Source organism: Medicago truncatula, chromosome 2, assembly GCF_003473485.1.
Source record: "Medicago truncatula cultivar Jemalong A17 chromosome 2, MtrunA17r5.0-ANR, whole genome shotgun sequence".
Taxonomy (NCBI): domain Eukaryota; kingdom Viridiplantae; phylum Streptophyta; class Magnoliopsida; order Fabales; family Fabaceae; genus Medicago; species Medicago truncatula.
The window spans coordinates 7,892,055-7,914,633 of record NC_053043.1 but is presented as its reverse complement, the minus strand read 5'-3'; the positions used below and the strand labels follow the sequence as shown (position 1 = coordinate 7,914,633).

Sequence of the window (22,579 nt, the reverse complement as noted above, 5' to 3'; positions counted from 1 at the left end):
TACTTCAAAGCATAACACCCCTCGACATCATGACCTAAGGCACCTTGGTGAAAGTCACATTTGAGATCAGACCTGAACCTTGGAGGCAACGGATCAGGTGGTGGCTTGCCCTGTCTAGTTGTACAATGACCTCTCTGGAGTAGAGTTGGAAGAAGTTCCGCATACAACATTGGTATAGGAGGGAAGGTTGGTCTAGCATATTGCTGCTGCTGCTGTTGTTGTTGTTGTTGAACCGGCAACTGTTGTTTCATCTGTTGGGCAATTGCATTGACGGGCACTTGAGGCTGGCCCGGTGGCAAAGGGTACTGATGATAAAACGGTGGGAAGAACGGATGCTGAGAATACGGCATATATGGGTATGACGGAGGCATTTGAGCTGCATTGATAGGAGCAACGGTAGCCATAGATTGACCGGCTCCAGCTGACACCATCCCCACTTCCGTTTCTTTCTTCTTGTGGTGTCCATTACCATACCTCTTCGATGTACTCGTAGAAGATTCAGCTTTCTCAAACACAATGATCCCATCTCTGACTGCTTCCTCAAGACGGGTTCCCATAGTGACCATCTCCGAAAAGTTGTTCGGGGCAGCGATGATCATCCTCTCAACATAATCTTTCTTCAAGGTCTTTAAGAACGTCTGGGTCATTTCTTCTTCATCTAAAGCAGGAGTGATACGGGCAGCTGCCCCTCTCCACCTTTGCGCATATTCACGGAAACTTTCCTCCTTTTTCTGAGATAGGGACCTGAGAAACTCCCTATTCGGCTTCAAACGAGTGTTAAACCCGTAGTGGCTCCTGAAAGCGGTGGCTAGCTCATCAAAAGTATGGACATCGTCTTTGCTCAGACTAGTATACCACTCTGCAGCATCCTCCATCAGACTGTCTTGGAAGTAATGGATCATAAGGGAATCATTGTCCTTGTAGTTGCCCATCTTCCGGACGTATTTGACAATATGATTTTGAGGACAAGTCAGCCCGTTATACTTGTCGAACTCCGGGACTTTGAACTTTTTTGGAACATCTACCTTCGATACCAAGCAGAGATCCTGGGTTTTAATGGAGTCTCCATTTCCCCTGTTGGCCTTAATTTCCCGTCGGAGCTCTTTGGCCAGTTCTTCCATTCTCTCTTCCATAGTTCCGGTTGTGGCAATACTCCCGTGGTGCGCATTAGCATGGACAAATAGAGGCACCGCATTCACAATGGGCTCGGTAACAGTTGTTGCGGCTTGAGTCAAGGCGGTACTAACTGGAGTTAGGTTTGCCCCTGGGATCGGGCCATTGTTGGTAGTACCAGAGGTCCCTGCCCCTGTGTTAGCAGTATAGTACAGCGGAAGTCCGTAAGGATACCCGGATGGCATGATAGAGCGGGGATCAGTTGTCACGGTAGGAGTCACATTTGCAGCTGTAGAAACCACAGGAACTGGTTGTTCCTGAGCAGCCAACAGAGCAGTCATAGCATCATGAGCTTTGGCCAATTCCTCCCTTAAAGATGCCAATTCGGTACGAAGCTGTGTGTTCTCTTCTTCCATAGCCCTTTTCTTTCTTCTGTATTCTCTGGTTCGATCGGTTCTATCCGGTTCGTAAATCTTCTGAGCACGAGCCACTTTTCACACTGTGGCAGAGGAACCAGGAGGTAGTGAGCATTTGGAAGCCTTTGTGACCAATGCATGATGCATATGATGCATGATATGTACAAATGCAAATGCAAAAGTTTTCTTTTTTTATCGAAGGATTTTTAAACAAATTAGAAATCTTGCACATAATCAAAACTACATAGTATTTTCAACAGGAAGACTTTGAAATTTCAACAAGATAAACAGATGAAGCCCTCAAGCATAGGAAGTAGTCGGAAGATCATCGGACTCGGAATCTGAATCACAGTATCTATCAAAGAAGTCTCGTCGTCCTCGAGCTCTCTTGGAGTCCCTCATAAGCAGCTCATCTTTCTCTTCCAATTCCCTCCGGGCCTTAGCTAGCTCTTTCTTCAACATTAGATTCTCATGAGTCTTCTGCTCATCTCTACCATCCAAAGTCATGATTAGATTCTCGGCTTGATTGTACCGAGCTTTCCACACTTGCTTCTCACGACTCTCCATAGCTAGGTGCTCCTGATACATATCCTGAGTCGCAGGAAGTAGAGGTAGAGGCATAGATGGAGTAGACGAAGACACGTATCTCATAGCTGGATAAGGCATACCAATCTCCTCGGCTCGATCTATCACCCACTGAGTATAAGCCTCATGAGCGACACCGGATCTCACACCTAGATGCTTCACACTCTTCCTTCGAACCTTGGACCAAGCATCCATGAAAGCTTTCCTTTGTCCGGTAGGAGCATTCGTGTAGAAGAAGAACTCTGGAGATGTAGCAAGATTGATGGGCTTCGACTTCATAGGAAAGCCAAACTGTCTCATAGCAAGCTCGGGGTTGTAGTTAATTCCTCCACGAGTACCAAGAAGAGGTACATTGAGAAAGTCTCCACAACCCATGATAATTTCCTTGGCTTGAGCGGCGGGAGTGATCCAGACCACCTCATTAGGAGTGAGAGCCATAATCCGCTGCGAGTAGGACCAGTTCTCCGAGTTATCATGGAAGGAACTCGGAAGGTGCGAAATAAACCACCTATACAAAAGAGATGTGCAGCAAAGAATATACCCACGACCCTTGAGAGTCCTGTCATGAATGGCGTGGTAGGTATCCGCTAGCAAAGTAGGAACCGGGTTCTTGGAATGGAAGATCTCGATAGCATTCATGTCCACGAAGTTGTCGAGGTTCGGAAAGAGAATGAGCCCGTAGATAAGCAAAGCAAGAATAGCCTCGAGCGTATCCTGACAAGTAGTACTGAGATTAGCTTGATCAAGAAGATACTTCGAAGTGAACCCCCGGATGTGAGACTTGGTAATAAGATGGTTGGAGACGTCGGAAGTCTTGAGGTAGAGATCCTTAGCAATAACCAGAGGAGTAAGAGGAGTCCCGGGACCGGTGAAAGGCGTCTTCTCGGCTATAGGTAAACCCACTAGATTGGAGTAAGACTCGAGAGTAGGAACCAACTGGAAGTCCGGGAAAGTGAAGCAACGGAAGCTCGGATCATAAAACTGCACTAGAGTGTGCACTAGCTTCTCTTCCACATCGGTTCGGAGCAAAGTAAGCAATCCCCCATACCGGAGTCGGAACCCTGTTTGACTCTTGACCTTGAGTGCCAACTCTCTCAAACTAACCAAATCCACTTCCTTGAACTTGTAGCACTTAGTCTTCTTCATACCTGTGATTATTTACAAAAATTTCCATTTGTTTAAACCCTTCGATGAATGCATGAAAAATGTTTATGCATGAATGCATGTATGCATGATTGTGTTGTTTAGTTACAATGTGGGTTGAGATTCAAAGTAACAAGGCCACGGATGGACACGGCGTCCGGTGAACTAAGGCTTTAGATAATAGTAACCACGGTTCTAACACAGTTCCCAAACTGCAACCTCTCTCACATATATCATGGTAGTACAGGACGACACCTGTTCCATGTTTATTTGTGAGAAGGTCTAGCTTGAGTGTAGTATCGCGTGACGACTAAAGTTTGAGACAACACTCAATTTAGCCACCGCACTACGTCCTAAAAAGGCTAGGATGGGTTTGGTAACTACGGTTCATAGCTTCGTCGAACAATTGAAAGTGAAGTGCCTAAGCATGACAACACACGCCGACAATATCACCTTCAAAATGCCTCAGCTATGTGAGATTGATCGCATAATCCAATACACGAGGCAACCCCCGGATCGAATTGTCGATTATATCTCTACCTAAACATAAGTTCACTCAGCCCGGGTATAGGACTTTTGATATTCTCACCCCACACGTCGAATGAAAATAAACAAATATTCACATATGTAAGCAATAAAACAAAGCGTAAATATAAACTAAGGAAAACTAGGCGCAACCCGCTAAAAAGTATCCCCAGTGGAGTCGCCATTTCTGTTATCATGGTTTTTGGGTGTCAAGCCATTAATTGGACTTGAACCTTTTGACCGTTGATATTCTCTATTTTTTCTTGGGAAGGGCAAAATTGAGAAAAACCCTTAGATTCTAAGTTCGGGGGTCGTTTTCGCTACGGGAAGGTGTTAGGCACCCGGAGCGATTATGGTACTCCATAAGAGCCGCTCTCCTAAGTTGATTTCTACGCTTTATTTTTATTGCCTACTTATTGAAAGAAAAGAAGTTTTATTTGAGTGAAGAATGGGGGTGAGAAGAAGTAGAATTTAATTTTATTTCGGCTTGGATGAGTTTTGACTCATTGCCTACGTACCCTTTTAAGGGATCAAAACAGTTCGTAGTTCTTGCTAAAAGACTTGTTGTTTTTTTGTTTTAATTGTTTGATTTTAAATTTTGAAAATGGTTTTGAAGAAGGAGATCGAGAGGCTTCATGAGCATTAGATTTAGCAAAAAAGTGAGGTTTGATTAGTGATTAAAAGGAAAGTCTAAATAATTAAGATGAATTGAATTTTTCTTAAGAAAAAAAGAAAGGAAAAATGAAGTGTTGACTTCATATTTATTATGAAAATTTTTGAAGTGAAGTTCAATTGTTTTTTTTTGAAAAAAGATGGATTTTCTCTAAGTGTTTAAAACCTAAACGCTTATTTAACAATACAATCCTATGCATACATCTAAAGTGAGTGTGTGCGTGTCGGTGCGCCATAGTGTCCATAGTCCATATTACAACATTGCCTAAATACATTCTATGGCCCCTTTGCCAAGCTACAAACCAAATGGTAAGATATTACATCACCGAATGAATTACAATTTGTAAAAAAGGGAAAACTAAACTAACGGATACAATAGTGAAGATAATGAAGTGCTATGAAGTGATCAACATGAAAGGAAACGTTAGTAGCAAAATAGTAAAAAGAATATGGCATGAAGCGATAGAAGAAAGTATGGCATAAGACGGTAAAGTGACGATAAAAATAAGCCGGAAACATGTGATGAACAATGCGCATGAAGCTAAAATAAGACCCAACACATCAAAACAGTGACATACGCATAGCAAACAGTAGCAAAGTTCACATGGAATGGTATGCAAATCAAACATGACGAACACGAACATTATGCACATGAAGTAACGGGTAGAAATGCGAGAAAAATGACTTAAAGTGGTAAAAACCCTAACAAAACAACACATATGTTTTTACCAGTCTTTTCCAAGCAAAATACCACTAAAAATTATCAAGAAAGTAGTAAAAATTACGTGGTAATTTCCTCGGATTTCATGGTAAAAATTTGGAGCAAGCAGGGGTGCAGGAAGCACAGTGAAGTGGTGCAAGTAGCAGATAACACACAGAAACGTAAAGAAACAAAAGCCCAAACCAAAGCCCAATCACTAAGAGATCCGGATGCACAGGGAGCGTTGGATTGATCCAGGGAAGGAAACCCCAGATCCAACGCTCAGGATCGAAGGGATTGGACCGGTCTTGAACCGGTCCGGTTTAGTTGTCTATAAAAGGGAACTAGCACCGGTTTAATTCATTTTCACTCCCCTTTCTCTCTCTACACTCAGAGCTTCTCTCTCATCTCTCACCTCTCATCAGACTTCCTCACCGGAGTTGATGAAGCCACGGCGGAAACCTAGGTGGTTCGCCGGAAGCTTCATCTTCTCCGGTGAACCAGCGCCCAGAAACCAACCAAACTTGCACCAAATCCTTCGCCTCCTTCTTCTAAACACGAATCCGTAATCTGTTTTCATATTTGAAACGTGAATCAACGCAGATCTGATATTTCCTTTTACGGTTTCAGAAAGTTGAGTTTTCGTTTTTTTTGATAAGATTCTATGGATTTGGCACAGATCTTCGTTGATTCACTTGGATTGATGTTTTTCGAAAGAGATGAAGTGAACAAAGACTTTAAGCGATGTGGATCTAGAACTTTGACGCGACGTGAAACTGTTTTGAGGTTTTTTTATCTTTTTTTGAATTGAAACACTTTGATTCGTACAGATCCACATCACGTTGGTCTCGCCACTGTTCTTGATGAAGAAAAACTGAGAGGAAACGTTTTTTGTTTACGATGTAGATCTTATTGATTTCAGTTTCGGTTTCAAAGGTGTTTTTTGGTTTTCGAATTTTCTTAAACCAAAACGTTTTTTATCACTAAGTTCTACATCGTTTTCCAGTGATTGAACTTCTTTATGAGAAAAACGAGGTGTTTGAAGTTATACCTGAGGTTTTAATGGAGATTCTGGTTGATTTTCTTCAGAAAACCGTGATCTGCTTGCTGCGTTTTTGATGATTTTGTTATTGAGCTACTGAAAATAAATCAGTATTTGTGTACGTGAATCTTCATCTTCATCACCGGTTTAAACCTAGTTTCTTCCCTCTTCTTTCTCTTCACTGTTTCCTCGTGATCAGTGCTTGAGTTCGTCGCGTTTCAGTGATGAACTCGCACTTTGAATTGCGAGGAAATTGATTCTGTGATGATGATTCCGTGTTGAATCTCTGAGAACCAACGAGTAATCCAAGAAACTTTGTTGAATTTGGTGTTTTTGTGTTGATTTGGTGGAAATCAATGGTGGATTGAGGTGGTTAGGGTTTCTGCCATTGATGAATCTTTGAAGCTTTTTGTTGATTCTGTTTTGATCTAACAGAAAAGAGAGAGAAAGTTGAATTCTGTTTTGGTGAGTTGGCGTGTAATCATTGCTTCTGATTCTGACTCAATGCTTTTATAGCTGACATGTGTGCATCTGAACCAATGAGAACAGGACACCTGGATCCTGGAAAAGAAATGGCACGGCTTTGGACTTAAAATGGACTTTGGACCTTTCTGCAAAAAATAAAACTTCAAGGACTAAACTGCAAATAATCCAAAAAGGACTGGAATGTAAAAAAAAAGAAAATTCTGGACTGACACGCAATTTTGGACCTCTTTGGGGACCAAAATGTAAAATAAAAATAAAATTGGAATAAAATTGACAACCTGACAAAACGTAAAGTGAAACTAAAATAAAATTGACAAAAGGACTAAAACGAACCAATGGCTTAAATGAGGTACTTCAAAGTAACCTCCCCATGCCAAAATTTTATGTGAAATGACCAAAATGCCCCTAGGGCTAAAAATGACCTAAACAGAATCAAATTAACTCGACACTGACTCAGATGCAAGTTTGAAATGAACTTAACAAGGTTTACTGATAAAATGTAAAAAAAACAATCTGAAAAGACTCCGAGACAGTCACAAGGATGAAAATGGGTCCCACTGCAGGAAATGACCAAAATACCCTTCTGTATGACTTCTTTGCAAATTTTGAAATAAACTGTAGAAAAAGCAATGTAATGATTCAGAGACACTTTTGAATGACTTACAAGACAAGTAAAGACGTTTCGAAAGGTTTTATGCAAGAAAAACATAGGTAAAATTGTGATTGAAAATACTGCGAGGCAGAGATAATTTGAACTGCGCAGTTGAAATTTGATAATTGACAAAGTTTGAAATGAAATTGGGCCCAGTATTTTTAGGTCCAAAAACAGGGTATAACAGTTTGTTACAAGTTACAATAAGAGTAAAATGGAGTTTGAGACATTTTTATGCTCTTACTATAGTCCTTTTACTGAAACATTGGTTCATGTGTATGAGGGATTGTGCGCTTTAGCAATTCCTCTATGGATGAGTTTAGTTCATGGGAGTGCAGTGCTTACAAAGTGTTGTAGGTTGTGCTTGAAGGGCTTCAATATACAAGGAGTTTGGGTCTCTCACGGATTGAACTTCATGTGGATTCGGCCATATTGGTGGCGGTTTTTGTTAAAGGAGATTGTGGTAGTCCTTGTGGGAGGTAAATTGTCTTGAAGATTCGATGGCTTCTCGAGTTGGATTGGGAGGTGACGATTCACCATTCTTATCCCAAAGTTTACCAATGTGTCGATGCTTTGACAAATTTAGTGTGATCCTTGCAATTTAGTTTAATGTATTATGAGACCAGTTCGTCTTAATTGAGTAATTTGTTTTTAGCTAATGTGTTGGAGATTTCTACCCCTCATATAATCGTGTAGTTTTTTTTTCTTTGAGTTTAGACCCTCGTTGTAATAAAAAAAAAAAATATTATACATGATTAATAAATTGGGACATTTGATATATCTATTAACTAAGTTTCTCATTTCATTAACCCCATGTTAGTATTATATTAATCAATTTAGGTATCTCAACTGAAATAAAATTTCTGAAAATGTAGGAGACATTTCTGCCACTTTGGTTCCGTGGCTGGCTTGGACTATTGCTTGGTGTTATGACTTGTCTTGTCAATGTGTCCCATATTAAGTTAAGAAAATGATATTCATGTGACTAATGCGTTGTTAGTTGTTGTATACACTAACCGAATGAATGAACCTTAAGTTATACGAGGATTATGGTACTAAAGTACAGCAGTGTATATCTCTAAAATAAATGTATGATTGATGTGATGATGCAGCATAGTGCTTGTTATAGTAATATTTTTAGCCATATTTTTCAACAGTTAAGATGCTTTCACCAATAAATAGACAATATAACTAATGAATTTATGTATTTGTCTTCACCTATAGTCTATATACAAACATGCATGATTGTGTCTAATAATGTGTATAACTATTGTTTCAACTTAATTTTAATGTCTAATAATTACTCTTCAAATATGATTGCTTCAAATAGAAAGAAACGCGTGAACTCATCATAGAAACATTTTGATTGAAAAAGATTTCTTGCAAGAAAAAGAAAGTGAAACTTTATTATGAATTATGATAGCAAATCTTGCTAAGTAGGTCAAGAATATTTGTGGAAAATTTCATTTCATTATTAAAGGAAAATCTTAAAGCTAATTGTATCATCATCATATACGCCACTTTTCCAACGGTGCTAATAGAATCTTCTTTCTCCTTATGAAAACGGTGCTATAGGATCTAGTAATTGATAAAGTGAACAATATATACATTTTTGTGACATATTAATCTTCTCTTTCTAGTTGTCTTGCAACAAAGCAATAGTTCCAACCTTCCCATTTGGTATTCACTATCAAAAGTCGTGATTGGAACATGTCATGTTTCAAATGAGGCCACATCTAATTTATTCCGAAATCTACATCCTTTGGTCATTAATATAAACAAAAAATCATATTTTTAGATATATTCAACAATTAAAGATGTACGTGGTCTTTATTATATGTCACATTTATCATTAATTGAATGTATCTAAAAATGAGATTTTTGTTTATATTAGTGAACGTAAGGTGTATAAGTTATTTTCCTTAGAGAAAAATGCTATGGAAATTTATTTGGAGGTGAAGTGTTGTACTTCTTGTTGAAAGATGTGAAAGCAATGGCCACAACAAAACTGAAATGTTTGTAAAATTTAAAATAATTGAATAAAACCGAATTATTTGTATTTCGAACTAAACCGAATTGTTTCAAACTGAACTGCACCGAACTGTTATCATTGAAAACATTGAAAAAATATTAAAAAAAAAACTAAACGAAATCGAAATTTAGTTACCGAATTTAATCGACCTGTTTCGAATCGAATTGAACTGTTTTGAAATGAACTGAATTGTTTCAGTTCGGATTGCAAACATTTTTTGTTGATTCGATTCAGTGCAACTGTTCAGTTCAATTTTTTTGGTTTTTTTACCACCCCTAACAACAACATTAATTGCTCAAATGAAATTAGAAAATGGATTATATATGTTTAAAGTGCATCAATTCATGGAAGTAAAAGCAAAAATGGGAGGACTAATTGTGTGTTTGAAAAAGACTAAAATTACCATAAACTAGAAAATGCATATTGAAGCTTCTAAAAGTCTCATATTAACGATTGTCTCCGCTCAACCAAACATACACTAATTAGAATAGCTATCAAAACCTTTAATAAATCATTTTGATTTGACATGAAGTCGGTTTATATTTTCTTTTTCCCCTCTCTAATTTTCCCTAAATTTTACCAACCATCTAGAATATATGAACTAGATATATTAAGTTGACGTGCACACACATATAAATGCGCAAAATAAAAAGGATAACATTCAAAAATATTGAAAAATAGTATCATTAATATCATTAACAGAAAAAGGACAGACTTATCATATGATACTAGATAACCACAAAATGCTTGTCCACACAGTGGAGGTTGCAAAACCTTTGGTTGAACCCTCCTACATGATGACTAATATTTAGGTGTATATAATATATGGTTTTCCCATGTACATATCCACCTTTATACAAATAATAGAACTTAATAATTAGCCATACAATTATTGCCTAAAGGCTAAAGAATTAATTAGACAATAAATAATTAAACAATATGCTAAACAAATTAATCATTAATTATAAAATCACACAGCTTAACTAGAAGGATCTTCATATTTTCACTGTTTGATAGAATTCTTGTTAGGAACTTGAGAAATCATTCTTGTGTCTTGAGACTGCTTTTGATATTTTGAGAATGAATTAGATCTTCCTTTCTTGTACCTCCTTCTTGGTTGTGTTGCTTGTGGGATAAACACTCCTGTTCCTTTGCTTTCTCTTCTAATCAAAGCTTGCTCATAGAAGAAATCAAACTGTGGAGGAGGATGAATTGCCCTAGAGAAATCCTGCAAAATGAAATTAGTTTAAGTTTTATTATTTTGTATATAGAGAAGAAGGGAATTATTTTTTACTAAAGTTATACTAATGATCATTTAACAACTGTTTTAACTATGTTTCTTGAAGTTATAACGTCAAATTCTTACCACTGAACATTATTTTCCATAAGAGAAGAAGGGAATTATTTTTTACTAAAGTTATACTAATGATCAATTAACAATTGTGTCAGAGAGAATTTTAACTTTATTTCTTGTCAAATTCTTACCACTGAACTGCCATGCAGAAATAAATTCTTTAAAAAATTGTAATGATTGGAACTTGGAAGAATGATAAAAGAGAAGAGAAAGAACTATGAGGTGCATGTATTTACTTAAGGAGGTGTAAATAGTAAAGAACCTGAAGAGAGTTTGGAGGTTGAGAAGCAAGTGGATCTTCATCTTCATCCATTATTAGGAGAGCAATTTCCTTGCTCAAATTTGCAAAAAATAAATCATCTTCCATTTCCAAAGCAACCTCCATGTTAATTCAATATAAAAGATTCTCTATGAAACTTTCTAATCTTCTATGTATCTCTTTTCTTCTTGTGTCCATAATTTGTGGAAGTTTAGTTTTTATATAGAGAAAAAGGTAAGGATGGGTGAGTTAAGACATATTGGGTGGTCATGTGTGTTAGTGGGACCCATGGTCACAGTTGCTTAGCTAGCTATGGACCCCACAAGTATCATGGAAATATTATCCTAAATTGATTGATATGAAAAAACAGCAGGCAAACAGCCCATGTCCAGATGATATCTGATCCAAAAATTCAATCTCAAGATATTAACTGTTTGTGATGTGAATAGACTTAATTCTATCTTAAACAGTAAGTTATGGCTCAAAATATTCAAAATGTATTATATATATGCGACAAAGGAAATTTTGTACCAAAAGATTCTTATCTGATTTGCATCTTCTCATGTTTTTTTGTTCATGGTTAAGATAAAAACAATGAGACAAATATTATTTGTTTAGTTCAGTGGATCTATTATCATCTAGATGTAACTTGCAATGAGGGTCACCTCTTAGTTTGAGTCGGTCTAATAGACTAGAAGCATGTTATAGGTCGGTAAGTAGAAAAATGTGTAGAGATACTTTTAGTTAGAGGTACTTAATTCAATTCTTGTAATTTAGTTTTTGAAAATGCAAGACAATTAGGGTTGTTTGTCGGCTGTCTTGGGTATTTTTATTTTGATTATTCGTTATTTTTTAGCTCTGGTGATAATGAATTTGTATTGTTTTTATGATGTATTCTGTCAATTTCAACGAATGAATAACTTTAGTAAAATAATTGAAAGAACAAAAATTTACAAATACCTATTAAATTTAGGCTTAAATATGCTAACGGTCATTGTTGTTTTGTTTTAGACTTGCAAAATTAATCTATATTGAATTTGGTCCTTATAATTTGTAAAATATTTGATTTTAGTCCCCACAATAAGAACTAAAATAAATATTATAGCATCCAAATTTAATATGAGATGATTTTACAGTAAAAGACTACAACAAAAGATTTTATATTTGCAAGAATTAAAACCAAAATAACATTTTTATAGAGATTAAAATTAAATTGTACTGTGATATTTAGGGTGATCATTTACATATTTAAGTCTTAAATTTAATAAAAAGAAAATATATTTATTATTAAAAATACAAGTGAATCAAAACTCTTAATCTATCGCAATGTCATAGAAGTGCTCGATACTATTTTCCTTTTTCAAATAAGAAATTTGATTAAGGATCCAAATCTAACTAAAATTATTATATTTATAAATAAAGTGATTAAGGATCGAAATCTCTAACTAAAATGATTATATATATAAATAAAGTTTAGATTAAAGTAGCTGTGCTCTTGGTATACACTTTTGGATTGATTATATGTGAATGTGAGTGGCAAGTGAGTGTCTCAATTCTCAACTTGCTTTGTCCTAGTGTGTGTCGGTGATCACGTGAGCTTCATAAATTTCAGAATTGTTGTCCAAAATCCAAGTCACGATAAATACAGATGTTTTTTCTTTCTTTTTAAACTCGCATCGGAATTGATTTAAGAACAAAAGGTAAAAATATATTTACTATATTTATTTATATACTTTTTTAAGAAAATTATGCCTCTTAAATTTTTTGGCAAGTGTCTCTAAAACATTTGTGAACTTTTTTTCTTTTTTGATCATTTCCCTTTATTGTCCAAGTAGTGCATGGCAAAAACTGATTCTCAAACAGGAATTTAACGTGTGATTTACACATTATCAATCTTATAACCTAATATAATATACTCCTTCGATCTTATATATAAGAAACACTTAATTTTTTAGATTTATTAAATAGTTAATGTATCTGATCTATATTTTAAATCAGATACATCAATTATTCAATGAATCTAAAAAATTGATTGTTTCTTATATATAAGACCGAAGGAAGTACTTGCTTAATCCTACTGTTGACTTTAACAATAATTGAGCAAGAAAGGATCCTCTAAATTAATTTATTTTTTATTACGTATTAATTAGTTTTCTAAGAGCAATGCTTAAGAAAGCAAGTGATAAATTTTTAAAATTTTATGTCGGAAAAATTAAATAATTGAAAATCAGCATATTCAATGATGTACGTACTAAGAAAGGGAAAATGAAAACACAAGTAGTCAAAGGTTGTCAAAGTAATAGGAAATTCTGCTGTTAAGGAACCTTTACAACATTTGTCCAATAACAAAGCAACCTTTACAACGTAAATGATTCGAGCATATATAAAAAGGTAATGAGTAGATTTCACACGAAATGTTTATACACCAGTGTGAATATAACCAAGTCAAAGATACTTATGCATTGGAGCAAGGAAACATGAAGTAGTTATATGAATGAATATTACTTTTTCAATAGGAATATATAAACAAAATTTGTTATGCAAATATGATTTTAACCAATATTTTTCTCATCAATAATTTTAATTTGATACATTACAGTGAACTTTCATCTAAAAGAGTGACTAAAATCATCAACTAAATCGTATTCATATCTCTGGTGCCGAAAAATTACACTGATTGCTAGCTTAAAAAAGTCACAGTTCCCAGCCAAATAGCCAATATGCACAGTCCCCGTCGAAGATCTTCGGCTAAACCTAGATTCTGTTTATTACAAACACTCCGAGGAGAGGAATATGATATCTTTGATGTAAGGAACACGTAATCTGTGTCTTCAAACATATAAATGAACAAAATAACACACAATAGAAAGTCTTCATTCATGCTTAAAATAAATAGTACATGATTTAAGCATATAATAACTACTAACGAATCCATCGACGCAAGCAAAACAGCATTACACATTATAGAATTAGAGAGCATACACCTTTTACTAACAGAAAACACATGAGGCCAACTTGATACAGTAAGTTAAAAGTACAGTGTAAAATGACTAATTCAAAATTTAGGATGCTAAATTGCAAATAATAATAATTTACTTACAAGACTGAGAAATGAGAAATGAAAACTAGTCAGCGAAATATAACCACATACTCTCTATCCCGTACCTGGAGATGAAAATCAGAAACCACAAAGTTTAAGAACTAAATGTGTATGGAGTTCTCATTTGTCAACAATGATTTAAGCTTCGCTAAATTAATTTCATCGAGTGGACGAAGACCACATTTGTTATGCATTTAACAGAGCATAGAGCTCAGAGTGCATCAAGTGCTTTGAGGTGTACCTGTATGAAGAAACAAATTATCAAATTCACAAACGATACCCAGCATGACGAAAGTAACACTCAATTAACCTTCTACAGTGCACCAATTCATTTTGCAATAAAATGTCTCTTTCTATTATGTACATGTTTATTTATTTACAGCATAGACGGTCCACAATCATCATTTTATGAAAGAAAGCTACAGATACTAATACCATTAATCATTCTAGACAGTCTACTTCACATTCATAAATTGGAGTGATAACAGAAGTTCTGACCAATCTCCAGAATACTGAATACATGAAATTTGTGGAGACAAAAGTAAATAAGAACATTAAAGCAGAAGTAAATAAGAACATAAATAATTAATTCTTCATTTAAATGTGATTGAACCATTCTTAAACTGTAACCAAAGCCAAAATTTATAAATTCATTCTTAAGAGAGTTAGAAAAAATGCCTTCATATAAAACTATTGTTTCCTAAATCAAAGGGACCGTGCGAACCAAATTGTCAAGGACTAATATCCAATGTACACTTACACTTAAGTAGTCATGTTCAAAGTTTATTCTGTAACCAAGTTTAAAATTTGCCACTTTTGTTCGACAGTTTCCATGTGGATCCTTATAATTAGAAAACGCTTTTAATTTAGCCAAAAACACTGATTCCATTATTTAGGAGTAAATTCCCAACTTATTTCCTCACTTTTCTATATTGTGTCAATTCCGTTTCCCACTATTATAAAATGTTAAGCTGGTCTCTCACTTTGCAGAAAGTTTGTCAAATTAGTCCATTTGTCCTGTATTTGTTCATCGCTTGGATTTCATAGACACTAAGTATGTAATTTCATGGACCAAGTAAACACTGAATATGAAATTTCAGGGACAACTTGATACGCATGTAACTCCAGTGACAACTAAGTGAGGGACTGACGTGACATTTTATAAAAGTAGGGGACCAAATTGATACACCCTATAAAAATGAGGCAGCAAATTGGATATTTAGTACCCTATCTATAACTAGCCTTCCATCTTCTCTATGTCATGACTCATGATTATTCATTACTGGAGTCTTCCATCTTATTTTTATCAACTTAAACTGACAACAAATTTTAGAAAATGAAAACAAAATATGTTTTTAAAAAGTAAACAGACACTTACACTTCCTTTGCTTGTGCCACTTCTCTATACTTCCATACCAGTTCCACTGGAAACATAGTGCTGCAATACGCATTATTCCAGCAGCAATAACCTCAACAAATGCCATTAAGAATGACCTCTGAGGGGATAAACCTGAAGTTGCTAGGGATAACGCAATACCCTCCAAATTGCAAGAAATGATAAAACTGCCACGTCTTATGCCATCAAAAGCTTTCTGAGCAACTTCATCGGCTTTCATAAAACCAGAAGAGGCTGCGATGATTTTGGTGAGCTCTGGTTTTCTCTTATTTTCTGCAAAAATAACCTTTCAGTTTGTACTTACACTTGGATTACATTACTGGATACATAAATTTTCCAAGAGATGGCACAAAATGGTACTTGGCAATTGGCATAACAAAATCAGAAAATTTAAGACTGACCTAACAATATCCTAGATGACAATATTTATACCCAAAGAAACTCTCGTGATATGAAAGCTAGACTTAAGACAATATATATTGAATCATTAACAAAATCATCTGGCATTTGATGCAGAATTTGTTTCACATATTAAATAATTTCAGAGGAGTTGTATATTCAAGCACTTCATTTGCAGGTTGTTTCCACATCCATATTGAGGTTGAACTAAGCTAATGAGTTGTTTAGCCAAGGTTATTTACTTCATAGTCAATGTAAAATGAACCTAGATCAATTACGAAAAGTAATATGTGTGATGAAATAAGCTCATGTATCCAATATATTACCTTCTACAAGTCCAGGAGTATCCGTGTCTGGAGGAAATATCAGAGAGACATGAATATTATCTCCAATAACCTCTTGTTGCAATGCCTCTGCTAACCCACGGAGGCCAAATTTACTAGCCGAATAAGCTACATAGCCATAAATTCCCACCTAGATATAGACATAAACTCCAAATTAAAAAGGAAATAAAAAACCAAATCATTAGATCATCTCTTGATCAACCATATTTAGTTATAAACTTTGAAGAGTGATACTATGAATACTTCACCACAGTAAGAGAAATATTAATACAAATAATGTTTTATTTGTGCTAAAAAACCACACCATTGGATCATCTCTTGATCAACCATTGAGTTATAAACTTTGAAGAGTGATACTATGAATACTTCACCACAGTAAGAGAAATATTAATGCAAATAATGTTTTATTTGTGCCAAGTGTTGTACTGATATGCTAGAAGTAATAATAGGGAAAAAAAAAACAGCAGGCTGCTCTTACAACACTTCAAGTAACACTGCATATGGGATAGCCATTAAGATTTAAGATGATATGAATAGATGTTGGAATGCAAAGGAAGTGAAGGGAAGAAATCAAAAGAGAGAGAAGGGAAGAGAACAGTTGGGAAAATGGTAATTTTCATTCACTTGAATTATGATTCCCTTCACAAAACTCTGAAACAAGAAGAAGGTTTGCCTAAAAAGCTTCCCTTATCCTCCATACAAAGACGACCCATTGGGGCTCAATCTCTTGTTCCAAAACATCCCCAAGGGTTTAAGACATAATTAATTAACCAGGGCCCTATTTAAAGTACATATTGAAAAGTAATAACCTATAATGGTTGGGGGTTTGGTTTAGCAGGCACACAACAGTGTTTGAAGCAACGCTTCACCCAAGGAAGTATTTGAAAAACAATGTTAGCAACACCGTCGTTGCAACACATTCTCTATTATCGAATACAATTCATGTGGATCTCTCGCCAAACCATGTGGATCTTATTCCTATATGAGATTTATTTCAAAATGATAGCATCTATATGAAATCTACCCATTCACAAACTGTGTGTTGGAATAGTGAAATCCTTTGCCATTTATTGCAATTGTCACCACAATGGCAATATGAAATCATTGAGATTTTTTTATGGTAAATGAGATTCAGTTTTTGCTAACATGATGAAAGACAGAACAAACATATTGATAATGCAGTACAGGGGCATTCTTCATCCATCCACTCTAACAAACCAACTCTACTGGTTAAGTCTATCAATTCATCATACTTATTTCTAATATGAATAACAATGTTAACAAATTGAGAGAAGCTTACAAATACTTTATTTTACCATTACATTAATAATTACAGCAATTTATTGTTTTATGTTACAGCTTTGTTGGTTGTTCTGCTCCACCTTCATTGGAAAAGAATAACAAAAGTTTAGCGTGGTTGAAACTTACTTCTTTGCTATTGTTTTCATACTATTGGATGTGACTAATACTATGTCATACTGTTGTTTCTTCATTTAATTCATTATTGGTAACGTATTTGGGATTGGCGTCGCTAATTGGATTCTAAATATGAGCTTTAATTTGGCAACTATTTGGTGTAGAATCAAAATAGAGCAATTGGGTTTTCAAGTACTGCAGTTTTGAACCAATCAATTTGCTCGATTGGGCATTGTTAATTTTTGTTTTGAAAAGTCTTTAGCTTTGGTTAAAAATAGTTGAAGAACTAAACGGGGCTGTGAGTTTCTGTTTTATATAATTTCTAGCATGGGAAGATGTATTTTTTGGGTGTGTTTGTTCATGATGTTTAACTCTGTATTTCACTTTTTTTTTTGTTATGGTGGTTGTTTTGGTTTTTGTTCTAATCATGGCAAATAATTTGAGTTCAATGTTTCGAAGTGAGCTTGACAATCTATAGAAAGAGGCTATGAGACCAAAACAATTCACTTGCTTTTTGAATTTTCTTAGAGGTTTGTGTTCTATGTTAAAAAAAATTAAAACCACTAGCCATCAAGAACTGAGGGATAGCTAGATGACTCTGATTCCACCATGTATTCTCATATTCTTCTCACTGTCTTATTTTTGCTCATCTTTCTCTCCCTCCTCCTTTTAACGTTACTTCTTTTTATTCTCATGTTTTTTCTGCGATTGTTGATCTTTTCTTTTCATTGTTTCAGCCCTTCTAAAGCAACAAGGTATTCTAGATTTTGAATCCCTTTTCGGATTGTTAACAACTTGCTCGCAATGGTGGGACAGAGCTCATAGTGGTATGACAATGTCTTTGTACTATAATGTGTTTTTCTTCTTCTGTTTGATTTATGTTCCAATGTTGAAAATAAACAAATTTTTGGTGGATTTTTTAGTTTGAAGTTTATAATGATATTCGAACAGACCTAACTCAGTTATATTATTTTCTGAAAGGATTCTTTATATCAACTTTAGGCCTTAACCAAAAATGTATTACACATTTGAATCTTAATGCAACAAGTAACTCAAAAAGTTATTTAGCATTATCTTTTATGCTGAGAATGTGTCTTGGCAGATGTTGTTATGTATCTCATTTTCAAATTGCTATATAGTGTTGGTAGTTGATATGTTTTTAGATTGTATTTGAATTAAGAAGACTTAAGTTTATATGTTGGGATATGACAGTTGGAGGACCATTTCAACAATTTTGGAATGGGCATTTGCAGAGATCTTGAAGGTCGAGATGAAATAAGGATTTTCAGGTATGAATTGGAACTAGAAAAAATATTGTGAATCAAATGAACTACTTGAAGTGTGTACAATCAAAGAAACTTAAAGATTATTACTCTTCTTTTGATACGTGTCAAAATTTTATCTACTATGTGGAATTAAATTTGTTTATACTCTGTCAAAAAGGAGTTTTTTTTTAATTCATGTGTAACCTCTTTCTTTTGAGATCCAACCCCTCCAATTATATAATTTCAATAATATCATGTTCTTTGATTGCTGTCAAAAATATGAAGATCAATATTGGTAAGTTTTGACCACTGTTGGAAACTTTGACACATTTAAACTTATGTCTATTCCATGATCGTTGATTGTTGACAACAACTTGAGGATCAATTAAGATTATACTATTAATTCTACTATTAGTTTTATTTGTCTTCCTTTGAATCCTCTCTAAACTTTGCCTTCTTTTTCTTCTGTGTGTTTCATATCTGCAAATATTCATCTCCATGTTATTTCCTCTTAGTTTCTTCATCTTTGTTTTTTTATTCAGCTGAACTGATGAGTTATATGTGTTGCTTTAATTAGTTTGAATGCAACTGTGAATGGTTAATTTAGTTAGCAATTGTGTGTCCAGGCGATTCCAATTTGTACCAGAAGCTGTTAGCCATTTATGCATCTTTTAAAATCACTGATGTAAGAATCATGCTAGCTACACTATTTTAAGACAGTTGATGTGAAGTCAATTATCCTGTTTGGCTGATACACTATTTTTGCATGAAGACAGGTAAATGTTAAACTACTACATTATATACCATCATTTTATTCGTGTCTATCTAACTGTGATTGGTTAATTTAGTTGGCAATTGTGTGTCCAGGTGTTTTGAATTTGTACCAGAAGCTGTTACCTGTTAGGGGTATTTCAATATCATTGGTCTAAGGATCATGCTGCTCATACTGTTGGTAAAATTAAGGGAATTTGAGGTTACTGGTATGTTAAAGTTTAATAGGCATATTCCATATTGAAAGATGCTAAATATTAGTTACATATTATGCTATATGTACTATAATATCTAATGCTATTTATATTTTACTTGAATTGCAGGTCATTTGGAAACTGATTAAGAGCATTTGGAGGTATTTGTTGTTACATGACAGATTTACATAGTATATGTACTAACTTTCTTTTTTATTCTTTTGTCAAAGAAAAAAACTTTCTTTTTTATTGTGTTGAGAATGTATTCTAACTGGCTGAAGTGTTAACTTTGTATGCTTAATATTTCACATTGAGGTTCATTTAGCGTGCTTTTAACAATATTTAGTTTATATTGCTTTGTCAAAGATATTACGTGTATTATGCTTAATTTTATTAGACACCATATATCATAGTCTTGGAACTTTTTTTGTACCTGACTTTATCCAATATCTACAAATATTATATGTTATATTCTACTTTATTTTATTACACACTATAAATGACCCGTGCGACAGCACGGGTGGGGGATCTAGTTAGTAATATTACACACACATTGTGTAACAAGTAACAACAAAAGGGGCGTCAAATCAACTTCTGTAGCCTAACAACCAATCTGTCAACTTCTTCCAAACACAGTAGATGAGTGAGAATCCAAACTCTTAAGTCTAATCAAATAGAGATAGTTTCTTTAGCTTCTTCAGACACAATTCAACTATAAGTGCTCTCAAAATTATCCAATTAACTCATTATTTAGCAGCCAACAGATGTATAGGGAAGGTATAGAAAATGGAGATGAATATCTTAAGAATAAATTTAGCTCAATCTAGAGTGGCATAATTAAATTTACACAATTTCAAAAAGCCCATAAAACAATGTCACGGCATAACCGGTAATACACAAGTTAACTTCATAATCAATCAATCCCACACTAAAAATCACAACACAAAACACCAATAACAACATAAACTAGTAAGTAGTAAAACAAAACATAAGGCCAGTTTCGATCAACTTATTTGAGCTTACCTACAGACATAAGTTTTGTCAAATTGTTCCAACTCATAAATATATAAATCTTTCCTAATAGCTTCTCCTCTACCTCTTTTGTATGACTATCCTCCATCTCATCTACTCTCCTGACTATAGAATCTACATGTCTTCTCTCTACATGCTCAAACCAACTAAGCTTATTTTTCACCATATTTACAACTATAGGTGCTACTCCAACACTCTCTCTCTAATAGTGTCATTTCTAATCATATCCAGTCTAGTCTTACCACACATCCAACGCAACATCCTAATCTCTGCTACGCTTACTTTATTCTCATGTTCCACAAAAAAGAAAAAAATTTAACTTTACTTTATCTTTTGTTATAAAAATAGCTTATACAGAAACACTTATGGTATAAACTTCAAATTAAGCTGTTTATCCAAACATGGCCATAATAAACATAATTTATCTGTAAAATTTCCAACTCCATACCTGACCAGCTTGTGATGAAACAAAAGCAATAGAAGCAGGTAAAGTATCTTTCCTATTCTTCATTTGCGGCAAAGCAGCTTTAATCATATTCAAACAACCCATCAAGTTAACATCAATCGTAAACTTCACATCACTCAATTCCATTTTCTCCAATTCCAACGCATAAAACACACCATGATTCAACAACAACACATCAATGGGTCCAGCTTCATCAACCGCTTTCTTCACAGCATCATAATCTCTCACATCCGCTGCGAATATCGCTACTTCTACACCGGTGGAGTTTTTGACAGAGTTTTTAGCTTCTTCGAGTTTTTGAAGGGATCGTGCCATGATGGAGACACGTGCACCATCGGCGGCGGCGCGGTGGGCGAGGGCAAGACCGATGCCGCTTGAGCCGCCGGTAATGAAGACGTGGCGGTTGGTGATTGGGATCTTGATGGGGCGGGGGCGGACGAGGAAGTAGAGGAGGGGGAGGAGAAGAAGAGGTAGGAGGATGAAGAAGGAGAAGAATGCGTCGGCCATTGTTGAAGCTTCGAAATCAAAATCGATTATAACGATAAAGAAAAAGTTTGAATCTGAAGAATTCTTCGATTTCTATGTCACTGTAACAAAACTGTTATTGTTTTTTGTGTAAGTGCTCTCATGCTATTATGGCTGCATTGACAAAATTGGACTTATACTTCATAAATTGGTGACTGAAAGTTTTTTTTTTTTTGAGGAATGAAATTTCATTGATTGTAATTTTGAAACAAATGCTTGTTGTACCTTTTATCAAAGGAAATGCTCTATTATTAAAAAAATAAAAAAAAAGTCTTTGACATTTTTATATTTTAGATAAATTAGTCTCCAACTCATTTTAAGAATAACTTATGCGTCCCAAAGCATGTACACCGTAAAACTAGAGAAGCTACGAAATGTAGGAGTGGCCTAAACGTAATTTTACTTTGATTTCAACGTGAAAACAAACAACCATTAATAGAGAGACTAATTTGTAAATGTAAGGGATTACTTCAGATTTTATTGTTGTAAGCAACTAAATTGGTCGGTGAAAAAAATGTGAAGGACCAAATTGGTCTTCACCCTTTTTTCCTTTTATTTTCTTGTGTTAACTTTTTAGTTTTCAAAAGGAATTTTGTCAATTGACGTCATACTCACACCTAACATAAACACAACAATCATAAGCTCCTAATATAAACACAATCAATAATCAATTAATCATACTCACACCTTCT

General features: G+C 34.8%; 2 protein-coding genes and 1 long non-coding RNA gene across 3 annotated transcripts; 1 reads left to right on the top strand and 2 right to left on the bottom strand.

The window, feature by feature from the left end:
* Positions 1 to 10,026: 10,026 nt before the first annotated feature.
* LOC25486114 (uncharacterized) lies at positions 10,027 to 11,108 on the bottom strand. The gene is made up of 2 exons (XM_013607310.3): positions 10,983 to 11,108; positions 10,027 to 10,594 (listed from the first exon to the last, which is right to left on the bottom strand). Exons 1-2 carry the CDS (start codon positions 11,103 to 11,105, stop codon positions 10,370 to 10,372), a joined length of 348 nt encoding a protein of 115 aa, XP_013462764.1. The 5' UTR covers positions 11,106 to 11,108; the 3' UTR covers positions 10,027 to 10,369.
* A 2,715-nt stretch (positions 11,109 to 13,823) lies between these two features.
* LOC25486113 (3-dehydrosphinganine reductase TSC10A) lies at positions 13,824 to 22,068 on the bottom strand. Its single transcript, XM_024777419.2, has 4 exons — positions 21,345 to 22,068; positions 16,201 to 16,348; positions 15,458 to 15,748; positions 13,824 to 14,320 (listed from the first exon to the last, which is right to left on the bottom strand). The coding sequence occupies exons 1-4, from the start codon at positions 21,867 to 21,869 to the stop codon at positions 14,301 to 14,303; spliced, it is 984 nt and encodes a 327-aa protein (XP_024633187.1). The 5' UTR covers positions 21,870 to 22,068; the 3' UTR covers positions 13,824 to 14,300.
* On the top strand, positions 18,304 to 19,781 carry LOC120578132 (uncharacterized). Its single transcript, XR_005644072.1, has 3 exons — positions 18,304 to 18,461; positions 18,847 to 18,923; positions 19,526 to 19,781. It is a non-coding gene; the product is annotated as an uncharacterized lncRNA (long non-coding RNA).
* Positions 22,069 to 22,579: the final 511 nt, after the last annotated feature.